The sequence below is a fragment of the Podarcis vaucheri genome, assembly GCF_965113315.1.
Source record: "Podarcis vaucheri genome assembly, chromosome: 15".
Lineage (NCBI taxonomy): Eukaryota > Metazoa > Chordata > Lepidosauria > Squamata > Lacertidae > Podarcis > Podarcis vaucheri.
The window spans coordinates 18,821,806-18,842,578 of record NC_138753.1 but is presented as its reverse complement, the minus strand read 5'-3'; the positions used below and the strand labels follow the sequence as shown (position 1 = coordinate 18,842,578).

General features: G+C 45.1%; 1 protein-coding gene across 1 annotated transcript in view; it reads left to right on the top strand.

Moving 5' to 3' along the window:
- The window catches only part of SNX19 (sorting nexin 19), a 43,701-nt gene extending 33,484 nt beyond the window's left edge, over nt 1-10,217 (top strand). The window contains exons 9-11 of the mRNA XM_082201381.1: nt 5,972-6,156; nt 8,124-8,211; nt 9,585-10,217. Coding sequence (XP_082057507.1) covers nt 5,972-6,156; nt 8,124-8,211; nt 9,585-9,723 — 412 coding nt within the window. The 3' untranslated portion in view covers nt 9,724-10,217. The remainder of the gene's footprint in view (nt 1-5,971; nt 6,157-8,123; nt 8,212-9,584) is intronic.
- Nucleotides 10,218-20,773: the final 10,556 nt, after the last annotated feature.

The following is a 20,773-nucleotide window of genomic DNA, read 5'->3' as shown; positions in this document are numbered from 1 at the left end:
AAAAAAAAAGAACAGTTTCAGGTTAAGAATGGACCTCCGGAACAAATTAAGTACTTAACCAAAGGTACCACTGTACTTTAAATTCACTGCTTGCAAAATTGCTTGATTTATTATTTTAGGATTATTATTATTTTTGCAGCATTTTGAAAAGGATATTGTAGAGTTGGAAAAGGTTCAGAAAAAGACAGCCAAAATGCTCAATGGGATGGAACAAATCCCTATGAAGAAAGGATGCAGCATTTGGGACTTTTTTTTTTTTTTGGTTTAGAGAAAAGGCAAGAAAAAGGCAGCATGGAAGAAGTTTATAGAACTATGAATGTCATGCAGAAAGCAGATGGGGACGGGAATCTCCCTTTCTCATTACACTAATATATCCAGTGAAGCTGAATGTTGGAAGATTAATGACAGATAGAATAAAGTCCTTCTTCATGAGGATTCTACAGAACTCCCTCCGACAGGAAGGCAGCGATGGCCACCAACTTGGATGGCTTTAAAAGAGGATTCAGTACTTGGAAGAGAAGAGGGCTATCAGTGGCTCCTAACCACGATGGCTGTGCTCTGTCCTCCACAGCCGGAGGCAGCAGTGCTTCCTAATAACCTGTGGTAGATGCCGCAGGAGGGGAAAGTGTTTTTGTGCTCGGATCCTGCTGGCAGGTTTCCCTTCGGGGCATCTGGTTGACCACTGAGAACAGGATCCTGAACCAGGTGGAGCATTCTCCTGATCCAGTGCAGCTGTTCTTATGTTCTTAGAAGCCCGAGGCAATAGACATAGAATTTTAAATTTAAAAATCAACAGCAGCTAAAAACAGTTTAAAATATAGCCAAAACATTCTTAATCAGTGATCTTGGGGTTGCTTGGAAGACTCTTTCAGCTATCAAATGTCTGTGTAAACAGGAGTGTTTTAAAAGTCAGTAATGAGTCAGGAAAGTCAGTGAATTCAACCTGTCCTTCAGGAGAGAAGATCTGATAAGGGCTTGTATTATTTACTTCATTTATACCCCCCCCCCCCCGAAGGAGCCCAGGGCAGCCCTACGAGGTGATTCAGGAGCGGTTGTGCCTTGGAGAGCAGCCTTAGCCCTGTGGCTGGATTGTCTCTCTTTCCTTGGGTGGGGTGGAGGAAAGCACAAATTGAAAAGGCTGCCATGGACGCAGCCAAGCCACTAGGCCCCTCTGCAATTCCAAGCAGCGCTTGCAGAGTTTGTGTGCCAGAGAAGCTGGCGAAAATAAAAGACTTTGGCAAGGCCCGAGTTCCTCGCATGCTTTTTTATTATTACTACAAAGTGCCACAAGTCTGAAACGCTGCCTGGGGTGCCTCTGAGCCACCCGCCTGGGAGTGTGTCCATGCAGCTGGGCCAGAGCTAGGCGCTTTCCCAAGGCACCTGCTCCCACCAGCCCTGTGACTGCCGAGAACAGATGCCTGGGGCAGGTGAGTCAGCCGTCCTTCTGCCAGGGCCATCTGGGGAGCTCAGCATCCTGCTGGGGAGATTGGATTTGGGCTCCATTTACCTGTCTGCCCATCCTCCTTTCAGGTGACTCCTTCTGGTCAGTAGCTGCAGTCATGGAATCATAGAATTGTAGAAAGAAGGGACCCAAAGGACCATCTAGTCCAACCCCTGGCAATGCAGTCTAAGGTCATGTTTCCAACCCACCAAACTACGGTTTGGAGGATCAAGAAACAATCTATATGTTCGTGCCCTCCCCTGCCCTATTCCCTCTCAGTGCTTGAGGTCTGGGAGGAGGGTCTGACCTTACCTTTTGCGATGCCCACCCAGCTACTGTTTTTAAAATGAGAGTAGCACGTAGTTCGACAAAAATTGGGATGGAGTCAGGGTGGGGCTTAAGGATTTCATTAACCCCTCCCCCAATGCACCCTTCACACACACACACACACACACACATCCCTTTACATTGTGCTCATCTTTACATTTTTTGACTAAACCACAGTTTGCTGTTTAGTCCAAACTGGCAAACCATGGTTTGAGCAATCCTTTAAAAACCAGTTTGGTCCTGGTTTCCAATCCTGGTTTAGATGGATTCCTCAAACCTGCTCGTGAATAGAATGGGACACACTTCCAAGTAGCTTGGGGTCACTTCCTATCCTACAAATCTTTGATTCTCAGATTCTGTGAAACATTCAGGGGACTTACTTTCCGCCTCCAGACATCAGCTCTCCTTGGGATCAGAGGAAGGCAGAAGGAGGCGAAGCATATTGAAATCTGGCCTTCGGACACCCCAGGTTTCGGTTGCTATAGTGCCTCCGAAATGCCTGGCAGGATCTTCCAGCAGCCACAAGCCAAGGACGTCAATGCTCCTTTAAACGAGCCTGGCTCCTGTGCAATGGCAGATGTAACCCATCAGCTATCACGGCCTGGTTCTTTTTTATTACAGAAGCTATAATGTTCTGGGCAAAGAGGGCTTCTCGCCACTAAGTACGAGAGCAGCTGCCTGGCTGCCCTCCTTCCAATTCAGTGCTGTTCCAGTTGTGCTCTGTTATTCACATTGGCAGCTTGGTGGCTTGCGGTGGCCAGAGGTGTGCCTGCTTGCCAGGGGGTGGGGACCATGGTGCCCATTTATGAAACACGAGGGAGAGCTTTACTTAAGACAGACTAGTAGCAGGACACATGAATGGTTCCTTGGGCTTAAGCATTTGCTGTAAGCAATTTCCACAGCTGATTTACAGCTCATGACCCCAAAGCCAGGTCCTCCCCTTCCCTTGAGGGAGCATCAATTGACCCACTTCCATGGGCCAGCTCAGAAGCAAGAGAGATAAGAGAGATAATAAATGGGGAGGGTGTGGTGGAATTAGTCCATGGATGCAGGACAAAAAAGAGCCCTTTCACCGCAGATAAAACAGGCAGCTAAGTTTAAAGATAATGTGGTTAAACTACCCTTTGACTAATGCATTCCTATTGTTCAGGAAAGGGGTTTTATTTTTATAAAAAATGCAAGCAGAAAAGGAAAGCCCTGCACCATCACCCTCCATTGACCTTGGAATAGAGTTGTTAACCTCCAGCCCTTTAGATGCTGCTGGAATACAGCTCCCATCAATTCCGATTATAGGCCATGTTTGCCAGGACTGATACGAGTTGGAGTCTGACAACATCTGGAGGATCACAGTGTAGCCACCTTCCCCAGGATAAAGTGATTTGAGTGTTTGCATTCGTAGTGTGCATTCATGTGATTGGTCTTTATTCCACCCTGCCTTCTATAAATGAAACGCCAGAGCCATCCAGCGACTCAATGGCTGGCTAGGTTTTGAACAACAGCCTTCCCAGGCAGACCCAGTAACTCCTTAGTAAAGTTGCACAAAGTGTTCTGCAAGACTTTTGAACTGAATTCAGTGCATTGGCCTTTGGTTTGTTCAAAGCTCACCCTAAGAATCTTTCCCAGAGGGGTGGGGTGGGGGGCAGGAATGAGTTTGTAATTGTTTATCTATTTGAAGAAGCCTCAGTAACCATAAAGCAGCAAAAAAACAACAATAACCCCTCAATTAAAATGCAACATCAAGTTTCAACTTTGCTGAAATAAGAGGATAAAGAGAGGCCCTGCTAAAAATACATGTTTCTTATCAGGAAGTCACTCGAAGCCATTTTAGTGGCTTTCAAGCACTTTTCCAAAATATGTAAGCGTGCTTTGGCAGGCCTCTTCTGGCAGCATTTTTGGTTAGGCAGGGGGGTCACAAACAAGAAGGCTTTGCTGCATTCCCCAGTCCTCACATGCGTCCTTATCTTGTTTGCTCAATGTGGAGAGAAGGAATGTTAAGCAGAGCATGTTGTGCTGATCTTAACAGGGGCTGGACTCTTGAGCAAGTTTCTTATTCGTTTGTCTATTTTCTACTATTTTGAATTAGGAACATACACTGAGTCAGTCTAGCTCAGCGTTGCCTACACTGGCTTGCAGCAGCTCTCTCCAGAGTTTCAGGCAGGGAGCCTGCCCCCTGCCCCACCTGGAGACGCTGCTGTGGATTGAGGCTGGGACCTTCTGCATTCAAAGCAGGTGCTCTGCCGCTGAACTAGGGCTGTTCCTCCCACATTCTGAGATATACTGCCTTGGACCACTGAGGCTCCCTCTGTCTCCAGATGTTCACTGCCTTAAGGGGAAGCTGGGCCTGGGCTTGAGACGTTTGCTCCTTCTACCAGACACATCTGGGAGCCTGCTGCACTCCTCTCCCATCCCTCCGGGGTCAGGAAGGATCACAGCTCTGCTAAACAAACACTTCATCAAACTGTCCTCCGGCCAGGGGTACAGAACACATTGTTCACAGTTTATACCGTTGTAAACTTTTACAGGGTAGGCGAGGAGAACATTTCCAGTAAAATACCGAGCCACTCTCTTCTATTCTTGGCCAGCCCTTAAGAAGGGCTCTTGAGTGCTTTGTAGCCGCTGATTTACTGGCGATTTCGGGGTTTTTGTTCTCTTCCTCGCACACTATTTAGCAACTTGCTCGACGTAGATCAGTCTGGTCTCCAGCAAGCAGGGACTATTGCAGCACTGGCAGATGACTGAGAGGAGATATTGCAGAGGTGAAACGACTACCTTTGCAGAAACCGGGGTAATCTCCATAAAGGATTAGGGTGGCCCTTCTGAGCTTTATTTATCTCTCTTTTTGTGGATTCCTTGAGAATTGCTGGCGAGGGCTGGTGAATGCTTAATAAACTTCCTTTTCCAGAACCCTCAGTGTGGTGTAGTGGTTAGAGTGTTGGACTAGGACCTGGGAGAGATCAGGGTTCAAATCCCCACTTGGGCCATGAAGCTCACTGGGTGTGGTGTTGGGCGCTGGTCACACTGCCTCTCAGCCTCTCCTATCTCAACGGGGTGGTTGTGGGAATTAATTTCTGGTCTATGACTGTAATAAATCCATTCGTTCATTCATTCGTTGCAGTGATTAAATGAGGGGGAAGGGGAGCCATGTACATAACTGTTTGGCCAAAAGTTTTGCCAGTCCATCTGCTGGTGATAATAATGGGATGTGGAAGGTGGGGCCTCCTTTTTCTGTTGCTGTCCTCTCAGTGTTGGCTCCAATAGGGACTACCTCCTTGCCTTGTGGACTTTGGCTCTGCGCCCAGTCCACACCACTGTCCAAAAGAAGAGGTGAAGGCAGGTGGAGGCTTCTGCAACTCCATGCTCAGCGCTTGGACATGTCATCATAAGAAGAGTCCAGTTGGATCAGGCCAACGGCCCATCTTGTCCAGCATCCTGTTCTCACAGTGGCCAACCAGATTCCCTGTGGGAAACCCACAAGCAGAACCCAAGTGCAAGAGCTCTCCCCTCCTGTAGCTTCTGGCAGCTGCTGATTCAGAAGCCCTGCTGCCTCCAGCTGTGGAAGCAGAGCATAGCCAACATAGCTAGTAGCCACGAAGGCAGCAACAGCAAATATGGGCCACAGACACAAGGGGTCTGCGGTTGGCACCCTGCCAGGGTGTGGCCCCCCAGCAGTTGCGTAACAACACCAAATGCTTGGCACTGGCCCTGCCTCCCATCACCGTGAGCTCTGGTCTTAGAGCAGCTCTCCCTTTAGCAACGGGCTCATCCTCCGTCCGTGTCTGTTTCAAATGCAGAAGCCATGACGGCATGCACAAGTTATGTGTCTCCAAATGGGAAGCCGACACCCCTTGCCTTTGCTATCTCCATCTCTTTTTTTATACTGTCTGGCTCAAAGCTGCTCTGGTCCGGCACGGTCCGTTTCTCTTTTGAAGTACAGGTCATGCCTCAGTCATGGGTTGGTTATCTTTTTATATTCACAATCGAGATATCTTTGCGCAAAATCCTGGCGCAGAAATCCTTTCTCGAGCACCCCGGATGAAAAAACTCCTGTGTTTGGGTCGGTCGGCGTCTTTATTTTTAGCCCCTTTGCTGTCTGTGTGGTGTTCCTATTGTGAAGCATCAGGTTTTTAAAATAGCAGCACAAGCACCAGCATAGTAAACTTGCTCCCCAATCTCTTCTTTTCTTCCTTTTTTTCTTGGTTACAGGTGGCTGGAAGTTCAGGTGGACAATCTGACCTGCACTCAGCGCTGGGTACAATACCTTAGGTTGCTCCAGGAATCAATATGGCCTGGTGGGGTCTTGCCTGCAGCCCCCAAACCACTCAGAACAGAGGAACAGAAGGCTGCAGCAGAAAGGCAGGCCTTACAGATTCTCATGGGGATTCTGCCTGGTGAGTGAGTTGATTTCCCCCCAACCCTCCTTGCGGGTGAAACAAGAGTCTTAAGAGTCTGGGTCAAGATGATCAAGGGTCTGGAAACCAAGCCTTATAGGAACAGTTGAGGGGAGCTGGGTATGTTTGGCCTGGAGAAGAGGAGACTGAGAGGTGATGTGATAGCCATCTTCAGATATCTGAAGGGCTTCCACATGGAAGTTGGAGCAAGCTTGTTTCCTGCTGCTCCCATGAACCAATGGATTCGAGTTACAAGAAAAGAGTTGATAAGAGCCATTCAATAATGGAACAGACTCCATAGGAAGTTGCTGGACTCTCCTTCATTGGAGGATTTTCAACAGAGCTTGGGTGGCCACCTGTTGGGGATTCTTAAGCTGTGATTCCAGCCTTGCAGTGGGCTGGACCACATGAACCTTGCAGTCCCTTCCAGTTCTGTGATTCTATAATGAACTGGTGCTGCAAGCATGGTGGTGTAGAACTCCCAAGCCCATCTTAAGCTAGGTTTTCCTTTGCTTTATGTATTGAGCATGATGGAATAGGTCTGTTGGATCAGAGGTACTGGGTGGATACCAGTTTTCACCTGGCCATCATGGGTGGGTCCAGTTTTTACCTAGTTGCATCAGAGGGAGAGTTGAGACAGCAAGGCTGTCTTCACCAACCTGGCTAAGTCTCATGCCCTAGGGGTTCCGTCTTTGTCAGAATTGCCTCTTTCAGCAGCCATTCCATCTGGCTGCATCTGAGGGAGGGGCAAGACAACGAAAAGGTAAAAAAGGTAAAGGAACCCTGGATGGTTCAGTCAAAGGTGACTATGGGGTGCAGCACTCATCTCGCTTTTCAGGCCAAGGGAGCTGGCGTTTGTCCACAGACAGCTTTCCAAGGCCAGCATGACTAAACCACTTCTGGTGCAACCGGACATGTGACGAGTGCCACTGCGCACGGAAACACTGTTTACCTTCCCGCCACTGTAGTACCTATTATCTACTCGCACTGGCGTGCTTTTGAATTGCTAGGTTGGCAGGAGCTGGGACAGAGCAACGAGAGCTCACCCCGTCACGCAGATTCGAACCACCAACCTTCTGATCACCAAGCTCAAGAGAATCAGTGATTTAGACCACAGTGCCATCCGCTCCGTAGTGCAAGACAACAAAGCTCCTCATGTCAGACGAGACCAATTGCCATTTGGCTTCTGACTTCTCAGAACTTCCTCTTCCAACGACCATTTCACATGGTCATCGCTTAACTTCACTATGCAACAGCGTGAAAGAGTTGAATTTATCTGAATTTGCTTTCCCCCAACCCTGTTCGTTTCTTCCACCTCAATATCATATATTTTTTATGGCAAGTCACCTTTAGTAGAACCATGACCTCTACAACCCTGATCTGATCTTTGATCTAGGGACATTAGACAGTGCTTCATCCAACCCCAACTGGGTCCCTCCAGGTATTTTGAACTAAACTTGCATCATCCCTGACCATTTGCCATATTGTCTGGGGCTGATGGGAAATGTAATCCAAAGCAGAAAGCCAATGGTAGTGTAACAGGACCTGGAAGCCAGTGTAGGATCTGGAAAAGACCAGGGTTCAAATCTCCCCACTCAACCATGTAGCTCAGGGGGTGACCTTCCACCTGTCACTGCCTCCCAGCCTAACGTCACAGGGTTGTTGATGTGGGGATTAAATGAGGAGGAAGAGAACCGTGTATGCCACCTTGGGCTCCTTGGAGGAAAAGCTGGGATATAAATGCAATAAACCAGCAGTAGAACATCTGGAAGGTATCTGGATGGAGAAAGCTGGTATAGTCACTCAAGAGGCATTTGTCTCCTGGTGATATTTATTCAGTTCTAAACATATTTTTGGTATCCAAAGAATTAATGCTCGCTGCATACTCCTCCATGTATTGCACCTTGTATTGTACTGCAAGATCCACATTGTACTTGGGAATTCATGCCAACCTCTGATGTCAACAGAATTAATCCTGGAAATCCTTGGGACCAGTAAATGTCGACAGAGTTGGAGCCTAGTCCTGGAGTCCATGCAACATCCTATCATAAACAGGTAACCTTGGCAACATGGCATCATTGCAGATGAATAAAGACATGTGTACAGTGGGTAGCTTAAGAAAAACCAAAAACCTTGCATCAAATTGCCCAGGGATCATATGGAATGCTTTGCTTTAGCAATACTCTGAGATGTGCCAAGCTGACCCCTGGTGCGTCTTAGGTGCTGGTGGGGGGACAATCAGATTAATCTAACAAAAGAACAAGAGAAGAGCCTGCTGGCTCAAGCCAGTGGCCCATCTAATCTAGGATCCTCTTATCACAGGGGCCAATCTGGTGGCCCTGTGAGAAACCCTCAAACAGGACATAAGCGCAACAGAATATTTGAGAGAGAAAAGGAACATGTGTGAGCGCCTTTTTGCTATGTATTGTGGGCACTAAACTTAGCTATCCTCCACGCTCTGGATCATCCATAGCTGCCATGGGTATACTTTGTGGTGTAGTGGTTAAGAGCAGTGGACTCGTAATCTGGTGAACTGGGTTCGAGTCTCCGCTCCCCCACCTGCAGCTGCTGGGTGACCTTGGGCCAGTCACACTTCTCTGAAGTCTCTCAGCCCCACTCACCTCACAGAGTGTCTGTTGTGGGGGAGGAAGGGAAAGGAGAATGTTAGCTGCTTTGAGACTCCTTCGGGTAGTGATAAAGCGGGATATCAAATCCAAACTCTTCTTATTCTGTACTGTTGCAATAGCTGAGCATCTCATGTTTTCCCCAAAACAAAAACAAAAACTGCAATTTATAGTGTTCTGCCAAGTTGATTTGCAGATCAGACCAAGGGAGCTGGCAATATCATCTCTCTCCTAGGAAGGAGCTAGTTCTGTTTGAGGTGGGAACTGGTTTCTTCTTTATAAGACCTGGGGGAGATGGGGAGGGGGTTCCTTTCTCCACAAGACCTCACCTTATGGACAGCACTTCTCTATGGCTCCTCTGTATGCACTGCTGTGCTTGGCAGCTCATTGATAGGACGTACAGATAGGAAGAAGGGGGAAATAGCCCTTCTAGGTCTTACTTTAGGGCAAAGAAGGACTTGACCATTGGCCCACCTAGCTCAGTACTGTCTACACTGATTGACAGCAGCCCTCCAGGGTTCCAAGCAAGTGTTTTTCTTAGCAGTCCTACCTGGAGATGCCAAAGATTGAACCGAGGACATTTTGCAGGTGACATGTGTGCTCTCGAGCTCAGTGGTGGCTATTCCCCAAACCAGCCGATTCAGCAGTATCCCTCACTAGGGCACAAGTCATCCAGTACTTCTCCCTCTTCATTGTAGTCTATATTGAGCTCAGGCTGTCGCCTTTTCACCAGCACAGGCCTTCATGCATGGAATATCCCTTAGGCTTTCCAAGCCCCCTTAAAGTCCTGTGTTTTTCTTTCAGGCACATGGTTTACTGCCTCGCAGACATCCTCCTGGAATTTTTGATCCCCGATTCCCAAGTGGATGAATCCAAAGCAACATCTGCCATAGGCACTCCTGCCTGTGGAGTGACTGAGAGAGCGGGACCTTCAACTCACTAACTCAGAATGGCTTTGCTAGCAGTGGAGGAGAAGAGTGTGTGTGTGTGTAGAGGTGAATCCCTAGGCATCAATTCTTGGCATTTCATTTCTGTTGGACTGAGCCATGGGCCTCTGCTGATGAAGGTGCACAAGACTGGCTGCTGAAACTAAGATGAGCGGTCCAAAGGTGTTTACTTGTACTGTAAAAATAGTGTCCATTCCATAACTCAGGAGAGCTCAGGAGCAGCTCTTGATTAGAAGGTATCCTCTTCTTATAGAGGTGAATAAGCTTGAGAATAGGACAAGACCTCACTGGCATTCCTGGATAGATGTGATTTCACTTCTTGCATGTTGTTTTTTTAAGCTATGTTCAAGCTAGTAAGCTTCGACACTCCCAAGACTACATGCAGATATATGGGCATTCCATTTCATGATCTCTCCCCATTTTCCTTTACACAACATTATGCTCAAGAGTCGGAAATCAAATGTTTAGTAAATAAAATAAAATAAAACTATCCTTTATTTGGTGTCTATTGTCCTTGAGATTCATGTTGTCTCTTAAAGCACAAAACTACCCAAGGAAAAGTTATTTTTCTGTCCAGAATGGTTGGAATCAACTTGAATCAGTGGTTTCTGCCAGGCGGTTTCCAAAACTCAGGGAGAAGCTGGAACATGGGTAGGCAAACTAAGGCCCGGGGGCCGGATGTGGCCCAGTCGCCTTCTCAATCCGGCCCACGGACGGTCCAGGAATCAGCGCATTTTTACATGAGTAGAATGTGTCCTTTTATTTAAAATGCATCTCTGGGTTATTTGTGGGGCCTGCCTGGTGTTTTTACATGAGCAGAATGTGTGCTTTTATTTAAAATGCATCTCTGAGTTATTTGTGGGGCATAGGAATTTGTTCATTTTCTCTTTTTTTCCAGCCCCCCACAAGGTCTGAGGGACAGTGGACCGCCCCCCTGCTGAAAAAGTTTGCTGACCCCTGAACTAGAACCTTAGCAAAATCCTTGACTCCGTCACTGGCTTGCTTGAAACAAGATGATGCCATTCCTTTCATAGCTAATTGGGGTGGTTCTTCCTACTTTCCTATGAAGGTCTGCTGCAAGGCTGGGATCAAAGCTGTTGTTGTTTTATTTATACCCTGCCCATCTGTCTGGGTTTCCCCAGCCACTCTGGGGTGCTAGTGGGTCTGGATCCATCGTACACAGGTGTACCCAAGCAAGCCTGGGAACGAGTCCCAATACCTCCCTATACACAGATTCTTAAGTGTGGTGCAGGCCATCTTGTTCCTGTCTGTACCGATCAAGTAAATTCAAGCACACTTGTGATGGAATGACAGTCTGAACTGAATGTAAGCAGTATCCTGGGGGAAATGGGAGTTGGTGTGTACCGAAGGATGTGATGTGCAAATGGATCATTAATAGACAATACAGTAGTTGGATTGTTAAAACAGCTGGTCAACACCAAGGAGGCCCTGTCACAAGTCACCACCTACTGGACAACCCCCACTGGCAGCACCACCAACAGAGACTCCTGCCAATCATAGAGCTCAAGATGTTTGATACTGGGGAAGATGCTGTTTTAGGTACAAATTGCAGCTGCAGGGGCCCAATCAGGAGCAGGCCAAGCAGTTAAAGCTCCCAACCCCTGATGGGGCCATGACTCCTGCACCTGCAGTTTACATTTTAGAAACCATGTAGGTGATGACTAATGTGTTGCCTAGTGATTGACAGGAGTCAGGCTTGTGTTCTAGGCCAGCTAGAGCTTCTGACTAATCTTCAAGGCAGAACCACATAAAGCACATTGCAATAACCCAGCCTGCGGCCAGGGTTTGATCACTGGGGAAGGACTGGCTAGGTAGCGCAACACAAGAGGGGCTGCATTTTATTTCAGAAAGTTTGAGCCAAGAATTAAAACAATATTAATTTTATTTTAAATTGAGGGGGAACCCGATACGGCAAAGTGCTTGGGTCATATATTATTCCAGATTAGACATGCCACAGAAAGATCCCAGATGCTGTCGGAAATCCATTACCTGCAACTAAAGTGAACATTTGTGCAACACATGATGTGGTATTAGCTGTGAAGGCCAAGTTCCCTTCACTAATATCCACCCCAGGCTAGACTGGGCCGTTTCCAGTGTCAACAGCTCTAAGATTAAGCACTTATCCATGCACAGAATGCTGTGTAATTAGTACCAGAGCAAACTGGGAATTTTGCACCAAAGAGGGAAATTGGCACCACTGCTGTGTCTCTGAGATATATATATATATATATATATATATATATATATATATATATATATATATATATATATAAAATAGATCATGTGTAGGCCTAATAAGATTTCCCAACATCTCCATACCGGGAGGCTTAGCTTTGCTAAGATAAATGAACACCAATCAATGATACAGTAAAATAGCACCTACGTTTTAATTGTACCTCTGTGCTGCCCCTCTTGTTCTTGAGGTTGCTAGTTTGCAGTCCAAAGACTGTTTGTGGGTTGGTTCACAGTGTACAGCTTGCGTGCGACAGATGAACAAGAACGCATTCTCCGGTCCACTGGGAATGACAGCAACCAGACCTACATGACCATCATGCAATAATAGTTACCTATGCCCTATACATGGGAAGTCTATATTTTATTATATTTTTATCTTACCCTTCCTCCAAGGAGGTTAGATGAGTACATACCCTCCAAGTGTCGCTATTTTCCAGGGACAGTCCTGGATTTGCAGAAGGTGTCCCGGTTTCTGATTGGATCCTGGAATGTCCCACTTTTACTTAGGACGTCCCCGCAAGACGAATGCCTCGCAAGACGAAAAACTCACTAGACGAAAGGGTTTTCCGTTTTTGCGTTTCTTCGCTAGACGAATTTCCCTATGGGCTTGCTTCGCAAGACGAAAACATCTTGCACTTTTTTTTTAAAGCCACTTGAAGAGGCGCAGTTGCGACGGACCGTGCTTCGCAAGATGAAAAACATCGCAAGACGAAAAGACTCACAGAATGAATTCTTTTCGTCTTGCGAGGCACCACTGTATTTCCATTGGACAAATGTTGGAGGGAATGGAGTTATGCGACCCCTGAGCCAAGGAGACACAATGTTTAGAAGACATCCGAAGGCAGCTCTGTATAGGGAAGTTTTTATATGTTTAATGTTTTTATTTATGTTGGAAGCTGCCCAGAGTAGCTCAGGCAACCCAGTCAGATGGGTGGGGTATAAATGTTGTTATTGAATAGAACATCCTTATTTTCATCAGAGAAATGTTGAAGGGTATATGTGAGTGTACAGAACATCTGCCCCCTGCACACATCCCATCAACAATCTCTGAGATGGATTAGAGCATGCAACATGCAAGGACACCCAGTGAGTTTTTGAGCTAAGCAGAGATCTCACTCCAAACCCAGTTACATGCACACAACGATGGTATTGGCTCCAAGTGCCCCATTCTTTTTGCTGAGGGTGCAGTCCCACATCAGATGCATTTTCCATGTGTAAGCCTTAAGCAAAAATTGTGTCTATCACGTGGCCATTGGGTAGGCCTGGAGAAGGTCTCCTGTGGTTTTGGTATTCAGAAGTATTCCTGCCCCCAACCATGGAGGCAGAGTATAGCCATCACGGCTAGTAGCCATTGATAACCTTCTCCTCCATGAAATCGTCCAATCCTATCTTAAAGTCATGCAAGGTAATGCCCATCACTGCCTCCTGTGGGAGTAGCTGGGACTACTTACTTTTATCTGTCCTGAATCTTCCAACATTCTGCTTAATTGGATGTCCACAAATTCTAGTGTTCTAAGAAGAGGCAGAAAAAGCTTTCTCCCTCCACTTTCTCCAAGCCCAATATAATTTTATAAACTTCTAGCATGTTGCCACTTTCTGTCAGATTCCTTCTATCCCCATCTCATTTCACGGCAAAAGAGCCGTCAAGTATCACTTGGCCAAATCCATCTTCCTTCCTGTTCCCAAGGCTCTCTTGGGTCGAACGGAAAAGAGGGGCACTCGACACCTGTTTTTGAAGAGGGCGAAAGTGGTGAGGATCAAAGACCATAAACTTCTTTATTTAAAACCCCTTTTTAGCAAAGCGTGCATATTTTCTCTCAAGTGCCGTGGCTCTTATAGAACCTCCTTGGCCATCCTTCAGCTTTCAAAATCAACAGAACTTAGCAAAGGAGACTACCTTGACCAAAGATGGCAGAAGGAAGTGGATGGGTGTTTAGCAGAAAGGATAAAAGTCAAAGCTGTTTGCTCTCCAAGGCTACTTTTCAATGCAAACCACTTCAGATTTCATACAAGACAAGCTGCGGCTCTCAAAACCTCAGCACTCTATTTGGGGGCTTTTAACTCTCCACGCCCACACACAGTCCCTATTCTTTCCACCTCTAGATTGCACACATGCCCCCTTCTCCTAATAATAATAATAATGTGCACCTGTGAAAAAGTTGTTTTAATCCCCTTGTATTGCAGACTGTCTATTATAGCTGCCCACCCGACGCCAAAACGGACATTTTCTCAAGGGAGGTTCACAGCCAGAAACTTTCAAGTAGTTTCCAAGGTCTCTGTTCCTGCTTTTATTTGCTGAATGCTAAATGTCCACATGGGATCACTTCCCTACCCAAGGGTGTGTGGAACCTGACCATGTAGAATCAGTGGTGGACCTACATTTGGGGGGCCCTGAAGCTTGCACTGTCACGGGTGGCCCTTAGCAACCAGCAACTGAGGTCTGAGTAACCACTGTTAACTTCTTCACTGGGGTTGTTCCATGACAGATCACCATACCTTTACAACACATGTGCTACTAAAACTAGGGAATTGTTGAAATACAACAAGAAATCAATCAATTTAAGACATGTGACTCAAATTGGGTGTACTAGACCAAACATTTTTAAGCAATGTGGACTAAAGTCCTCTGGTATTAGAGGCCCTGAGGCTTAAGCTTCATTAGTTTCATAGCCAATGGCCCATCTAGTGCAACATCCTGTTCTTGCAGTTGCCAACCAGATACCTGTCAGAAACCAACAAGCAGGACCCGAGTGCAAGAGCACTCTCCCCTAATGTGGTTCCCAGCAACTGAAAGCTTGTGAAATGTAACTCTTAAGCCATAGGCTATTAAAAGCCAGGTGAAAATGAACACGACAAAGGGGGGGGGAGAGAGAAATGGGCTAAATTCTACAATTAGTGCCTAGGGTCTGAATCCCAAAATTCTAGGATCCACATTTGATGAGAGTTTGCATTTGTAAGAGCCGTGGAAGGTGTTTCAATCCAACAGATAGTTCAGCTACTGCCGAAATGCAAAGTCTTGCTGTATTTGATCTTTTTGGTAGTCCAGTACCAAGGATTCCTAGCAGTGCCCTTGATTTTCTTCGTATGACTGTCTCTAGAATCTGGAGGGCCATTTTCATTCCTCATTTGAGAACATCAAGAATGAAAGCAATGACCTTGCCCAGTTGTTCTCCTCCGCACTGCTTCCCACATGGACAACACACTGGGGGTGAGGGAAGGGAGTTCTCCCAGCCCCATATTTTCCATTTGAAGCTTGTGATGGCAGTAAGGAGATGTCTAAGGTTCTCAGTGAATCAAGGTCTCACTAGGAGGGCAAGTTCCCACTGAGCTCTTGATTGAAACACTGGATGAGGATTGGGACAGTACTAAATCAATGCAAATTCATCACAGTTAATCTAAAATGGAGCCAATATGGTTTCAGAAAGACCTTGTTGAAGCTATCTGAAGTCCAATATTCTTGATCGTTTATTCCAAAATGGGTTGAAGGTATTTAAACCTATTAATCGGATGGATGGAAGTTTTCTGTTACTGGCTACCCAGAGTAGCAGTTTGGTGTGTCTTTTATTTGCTCGCTGTAATCTAAAGACACACATTGGAGTATTCAAAACATATCACAGTGATTCTGTCCACTTTTGATCGGAGGAAATCATTGAGAGAAAGTTTTGCTACAATACTTTAAACACTTACTTCGGAGTTAAGTCCTGTGAATTTGGTGAGGAGCTTACTCCCAAGTAGGCTTATTCCCAAGTAAGTATACACACATATGATCGGGCTAATAGCATTTTGATGATGGTTCTGTGGGAAGGACCACATCTTGGCAACAGAGCATAGTCATGTCCAATAGATATATGAATAATTTTTAAAAAATCAGTTCCTTTTCTCTTTCTTTTAAAAAAAAATCTCATTAGCTTTATTTTTTGAAAATACATACAGTGTAACAAACAATTTCCATATAACCTCACTCCCAGGAAACTTTCCATGCATATACTACGTAAATAATATACAGTCAAACTTCAAGTTTGTAAATAGTTGAGAGTTGGTTGCATTAGGTCTCTTCTACTCGCCATCTTAACAGATTGTCCTAGATTGAGCCATGGATAGTTGACAGAATATGCGCAGCTTGCAGACTTAACATATAGAATAAGAGAACAAGAAGAGCAAACGTTTAGAGGAGATTGGAAAACGTTTATTGACTATATGGGAAGTAACTGTGTACAGCTGAAAACGCTGGCAGCATTAATATAAATTCAACAGCATAAACAAGTTTTGCTGGATGTAATAATGGAATGCTGAATGGTATAGTTTTTTGTAAAATATGCAGGGATTTATGATATGTAAAATGAACCGTGGGAAGAAAAGAAGGGAAGTCATTGATATCTGAAGGATGTAAAATGAGTATTTTAAAATGTAAAACAGAAAACGTAATAAAAATTATATACAAAAAGAGAGAGAGAGTTGGTTGCATAAGGTATCTTCTACTCTCCATCTTAACAGACTGTCCTAGAGTGAGCAACATTGTCCAACATATGTCATAACACAGTTTTGAAATCGCCTTTGGGCTCCTCCATTACTTTCTCCATAATGGCTATATTCTATGTTTACTCTATCCCACCATGCCTCTGGAGCTAAGGAAACCGGGTTTTTTGCGACCATTGGTTCCCCAGCTCGTGAGGCCTTTCGTTCTCATTGTGTGGGCTGAAGCCACCCCTCCTTCCCGCTGCCCTCCGCTCCTCTCCCCACGTTCGCATTATGAGGGAGGATGTTTATAATGAAAAATAAGTAGAACACAAAAGCAGGCTAAGGGGCAGGCCCCTCCGGTGGGGGATATTAGAAGCGTTAGGCTCCGACCTCCATTTAGGTCTAGTGTCTGAAGAAAGGCAGCCATTGAAGCCACACGGAGGGCTGGTTTCATAGATACAGCAGGGCCTCCGTCAAACTTGTGACTGTATGAAGGGCCAGTCTCCCCAGCAACCATGTCTCTAATGAGTTTTGAGGCTCGCTGTCTAATCTGAAGTAAAAATGTCACCACAAGTCGGCCCCGGGCTGGCAGCTTCCAGCTATGGCCTATCTAGAAACCACATATCCAACTCACGCCTTCTGGTTGCTGGGGTGAAAAGGCCTCTTTATTCTCCACAGGGAGAGGTAGATGAGGGTTTGAGCTCAAACAAGGGGCCTGCCTTTTTTTGTATGTGTGTCTTCCCCCCTGCCCGAAGCTACGTTTCCCTCCTCTTGTTAAAGGACCCCTTTATTATGACTTTAATCTTGGAAGTTGGAGGGAGCAATAAGCCCGGAGAAATTGGAAAAAAGGCCCCTCTCAGTGGGGAAAGGCCCCAGTCAATGGTGTGTGAAAAGAGAAGGCAGCAAAGGGGATTAGAAATGTCAGCTTCATGGGAAATACTTGATATTTAATAGCGTTAATTGATTAGCGCAGTCACTGACATCCACATCCTCCACGGGGCGAGCGGAGCCCCATCCAGCACGCTTGTTGCATGGAATTATTGGGTCTTGTTAGAGCACAGGTCTATTCAGAGCTACATGAAAAAATCTTGCATATGGCGGTGGTTGAAGTTCTCCAAAATGTACATGTTGGCAAAAGTGGCATCTATAGAGATACAGGGTTGACATCTCTCCAGGGAGAAGAGGGCAAGCAACCAACAGGGACCAGCATACCTTAACATATCAAATATAGTATATATACAGAAACTCTTAAATTTGCTCAGAAGTTGCTGGCATTGAGGTTTATGGATGCCCTAGTCCAGTGTTTCTTCCCAAGGTGTCCGGCTGTTTTTGGACTACAGTTCCCATCATCCCTGACCACTGGTCATGCCAGCTAGGGATGATGGGAGTTGTAGTCCAACAACAGCTGGAGACCCAAGTTTGGGAAACATTGCTCTAATCCATAAAAGCAAGAAACCTGCCCTAACTGAAGGAAGCATCTGTATTTCATATGATGTCCTGGATGCATCCTAGTGCCCATAAACCAAGAGCAGAGAACCTTTTCCAGCCGTAGGGCCACATTTCATTCTGGGCAACCTTTCAAGGGCCACATGCCAGTGGTGGGTGGGTCCAGAGGCAAATGTAGGCATGGCAATTAATAGAAATGTGATCTTCGTGTGGTAGGCTTGCTTCTAAGCATACATACAGATCCCTCTTTATCCTGCATATAGACAAGCAAAAGGCATTCTTAGCTCAAGGGCAAATTCAAGCCAGGCAATAAAACCCCAGGATGCAAAGGAAGGCCAGGGAAGGGTGTGGCCTGGGGAGAGTTCTAGGGGCCAGCTAGAGAGGCCCAAAGGGCCACATTTGACCCCCAGGCCTGAGGTTCCCCACCCCTATCATAACCAATAGTCTGATGAGGTTGTAAAACTTTATGCAGTAAACCATCATAAACTGTAACAGAGAGACAGCATGGCTTCAGCTTGATATATTCCTCCATGTAGAAAATAAGATGTCCAGAGGAAGAGGCTAGCTTAGTCTTTTCCCTGCAACTTGGGCAAATCAAACCCGTAATGCTTTTTATTATTATTATTATTCTGCTGTACCTGCTCCGTTCTAAAGGAATTTGAAATAAATTGTTTCCCCAGTTATAGCCCTCTAAAACGGCCATTTTCTAAAATGGTTTCAGAATATAGCTTCCAAAGATGGTTCCATTTGATTAAAAATCCTGAGAGAACAATATGTGCTGAATGAAGTTGCTGGGAAATAGTTTTAGCTTATCTTTATCAAATGTCAACAGGTTAACTGTGTTGATCTGTTGCAGTAAACAGTTCAGCGGTACCTTAAAGATTTATTGGGGCAAAAGCTTTCATAACAAGAGCGCACATTGTCAGATGCATGAAGCAGATATACATGAGTATAAAGTAGTAGTAGCAGCAGCAGCAGTAGTAGTAATAATAATAATAATATTAATAATAGCAAGCAATGCAGCCATGCACCCATGAAATAAAATGTAAGAGGAAGCAGAAGTAGATGCAAAAAGGCTGTAAAATTATTCCACCATCGCTTCACAACTTTGACTAAATTTGATTCTTAGAACCACTTCATGAGACGGTTTTGCAATCAGCTGAACATTTTAGGAGCTTCACTGTAACAGAATGTGCAAAAAGGGGGGAAATTGGCAAAAACACATAGAAGGACAGAGGCTAAGAAATGGAAAGATGGGGTGTAGACCTCACTCATGGAATAATAATGGGATATCTGTGCTTTTGAGGTGCAAAGTTCTCACTAAGTTATCCTGGGGGTAGAGAACTCTGTTCTAAAATAATCAAATAATATAATATTATGTTAGACTAGATGGAACTCTGGCCTGATCCAGCTGGGCTCTTCTTATGAGGGGGCATTTTAGCTTTTTTAGTGAGCATTCAGTTCATTATTACATTTTTATCCTGCCCTTCCGCAACAGAGCCCAAGGCAGCGTACATGGTCTCCTGCCACCCATTTTATCCTCAGTACAAGAACCCTGTGAGGTAAGCTAGTCTGAAAGTTGGTGTCCAACCCAGAGATTCATGGCTGAGTAGGGTTTTGAACCACATGCTAGAAATGGAAGCCTACACTTGCAGGGAAAAAAGGCTAAGAATTGACTACAAAGAAACGTCATATATCCACCGAATAAATTGTCTGCTTTTGTTCATTGCTTAAGTAACTGCAGGCTGCAGAGATGCATTTTCTCCTCTTGGTAGGCTTGGGCCCTCATGCTAAAGATGCTTGCAGGAAGGTAGAATGTAATAAATGTCTGACCGAGAACCATTTTCATTGTGCCTGCATCACTTCTCCACTCCAAGTCACTCTCAGTGTGAACCGCTAGAGGGATCTGTCTACCTCCTCATTGAAAATGCAGTGCGCAGCTGTGAAGGACACTTGGTGGTGCTGTTGCCTTAGTCATCGCAACAGCCACCCAATTTTGTCATATCCAGAAGTTATCATGGCTAAAAACAGCAAATACACCTCATGTTAGTGGGGCAAAAGACTGATAGTTATGCTTTACCTTAGTTTTGAATATATCTTCTAGAACCTTCCAAAGAAATCAGGCAAAGAATGGTGAAGGTACTTGTGAATTAGGAAGTACCTTAAGAATTAAGGTACTTGTGACACTTAATACTGTTGTTGAATGTTATTTTTTGTGTTTATTATATATCTATATTTTAAACAGCCCTGTGTTCTTCGGATGAAGGATAGTATAAAAATTCTAATGAAAATAAATGAATGAATGAATAAATAAATAAATAAATAAATCACCATCAATAATAATAAATGAATGGCCATCAGTGCCAACCCACATATCTCTGCCCTGAGCCCAAGAAGATTACAATCAAAATCAGGAATTTTCATACTTTCCACTCCAAGGGCCCACTTGAGATGGCTAAAAATTAAGAGAGACCTACTAATCACAAAATAGCAGTAATAAAATGAAGGGTGATGGAAGTGGTAGAGTGACGCAGCCTCCCTTTTTAGGCAGAATTTGGAGATGCAGAAACTAAGAAGTCTTTTAAAAAGTTTCGATTCCACATATTTCATACCTGTCCCATAACATATATTTTAGCCATCTCCTGTCATTTCCTCTCCCCTTTTCCTTTCACCTGCCTCTTCACAACCACAACAATGCCAAACCAATGGGAGCACAAAAATCTATTTCTAATTTTTTCACCTATGTCTGCTTTAAAAACCTTGATTTTTTTTTATTTTTAATGGTGCTGGTTTTGTGTATATTTGCTTTAATCGGAGTGTAGTTTTAGCTGCGTTCTAGCTCCAAATTTATTCGTAAAAGCTCTTGGAGAGCTATTTTGATAATAT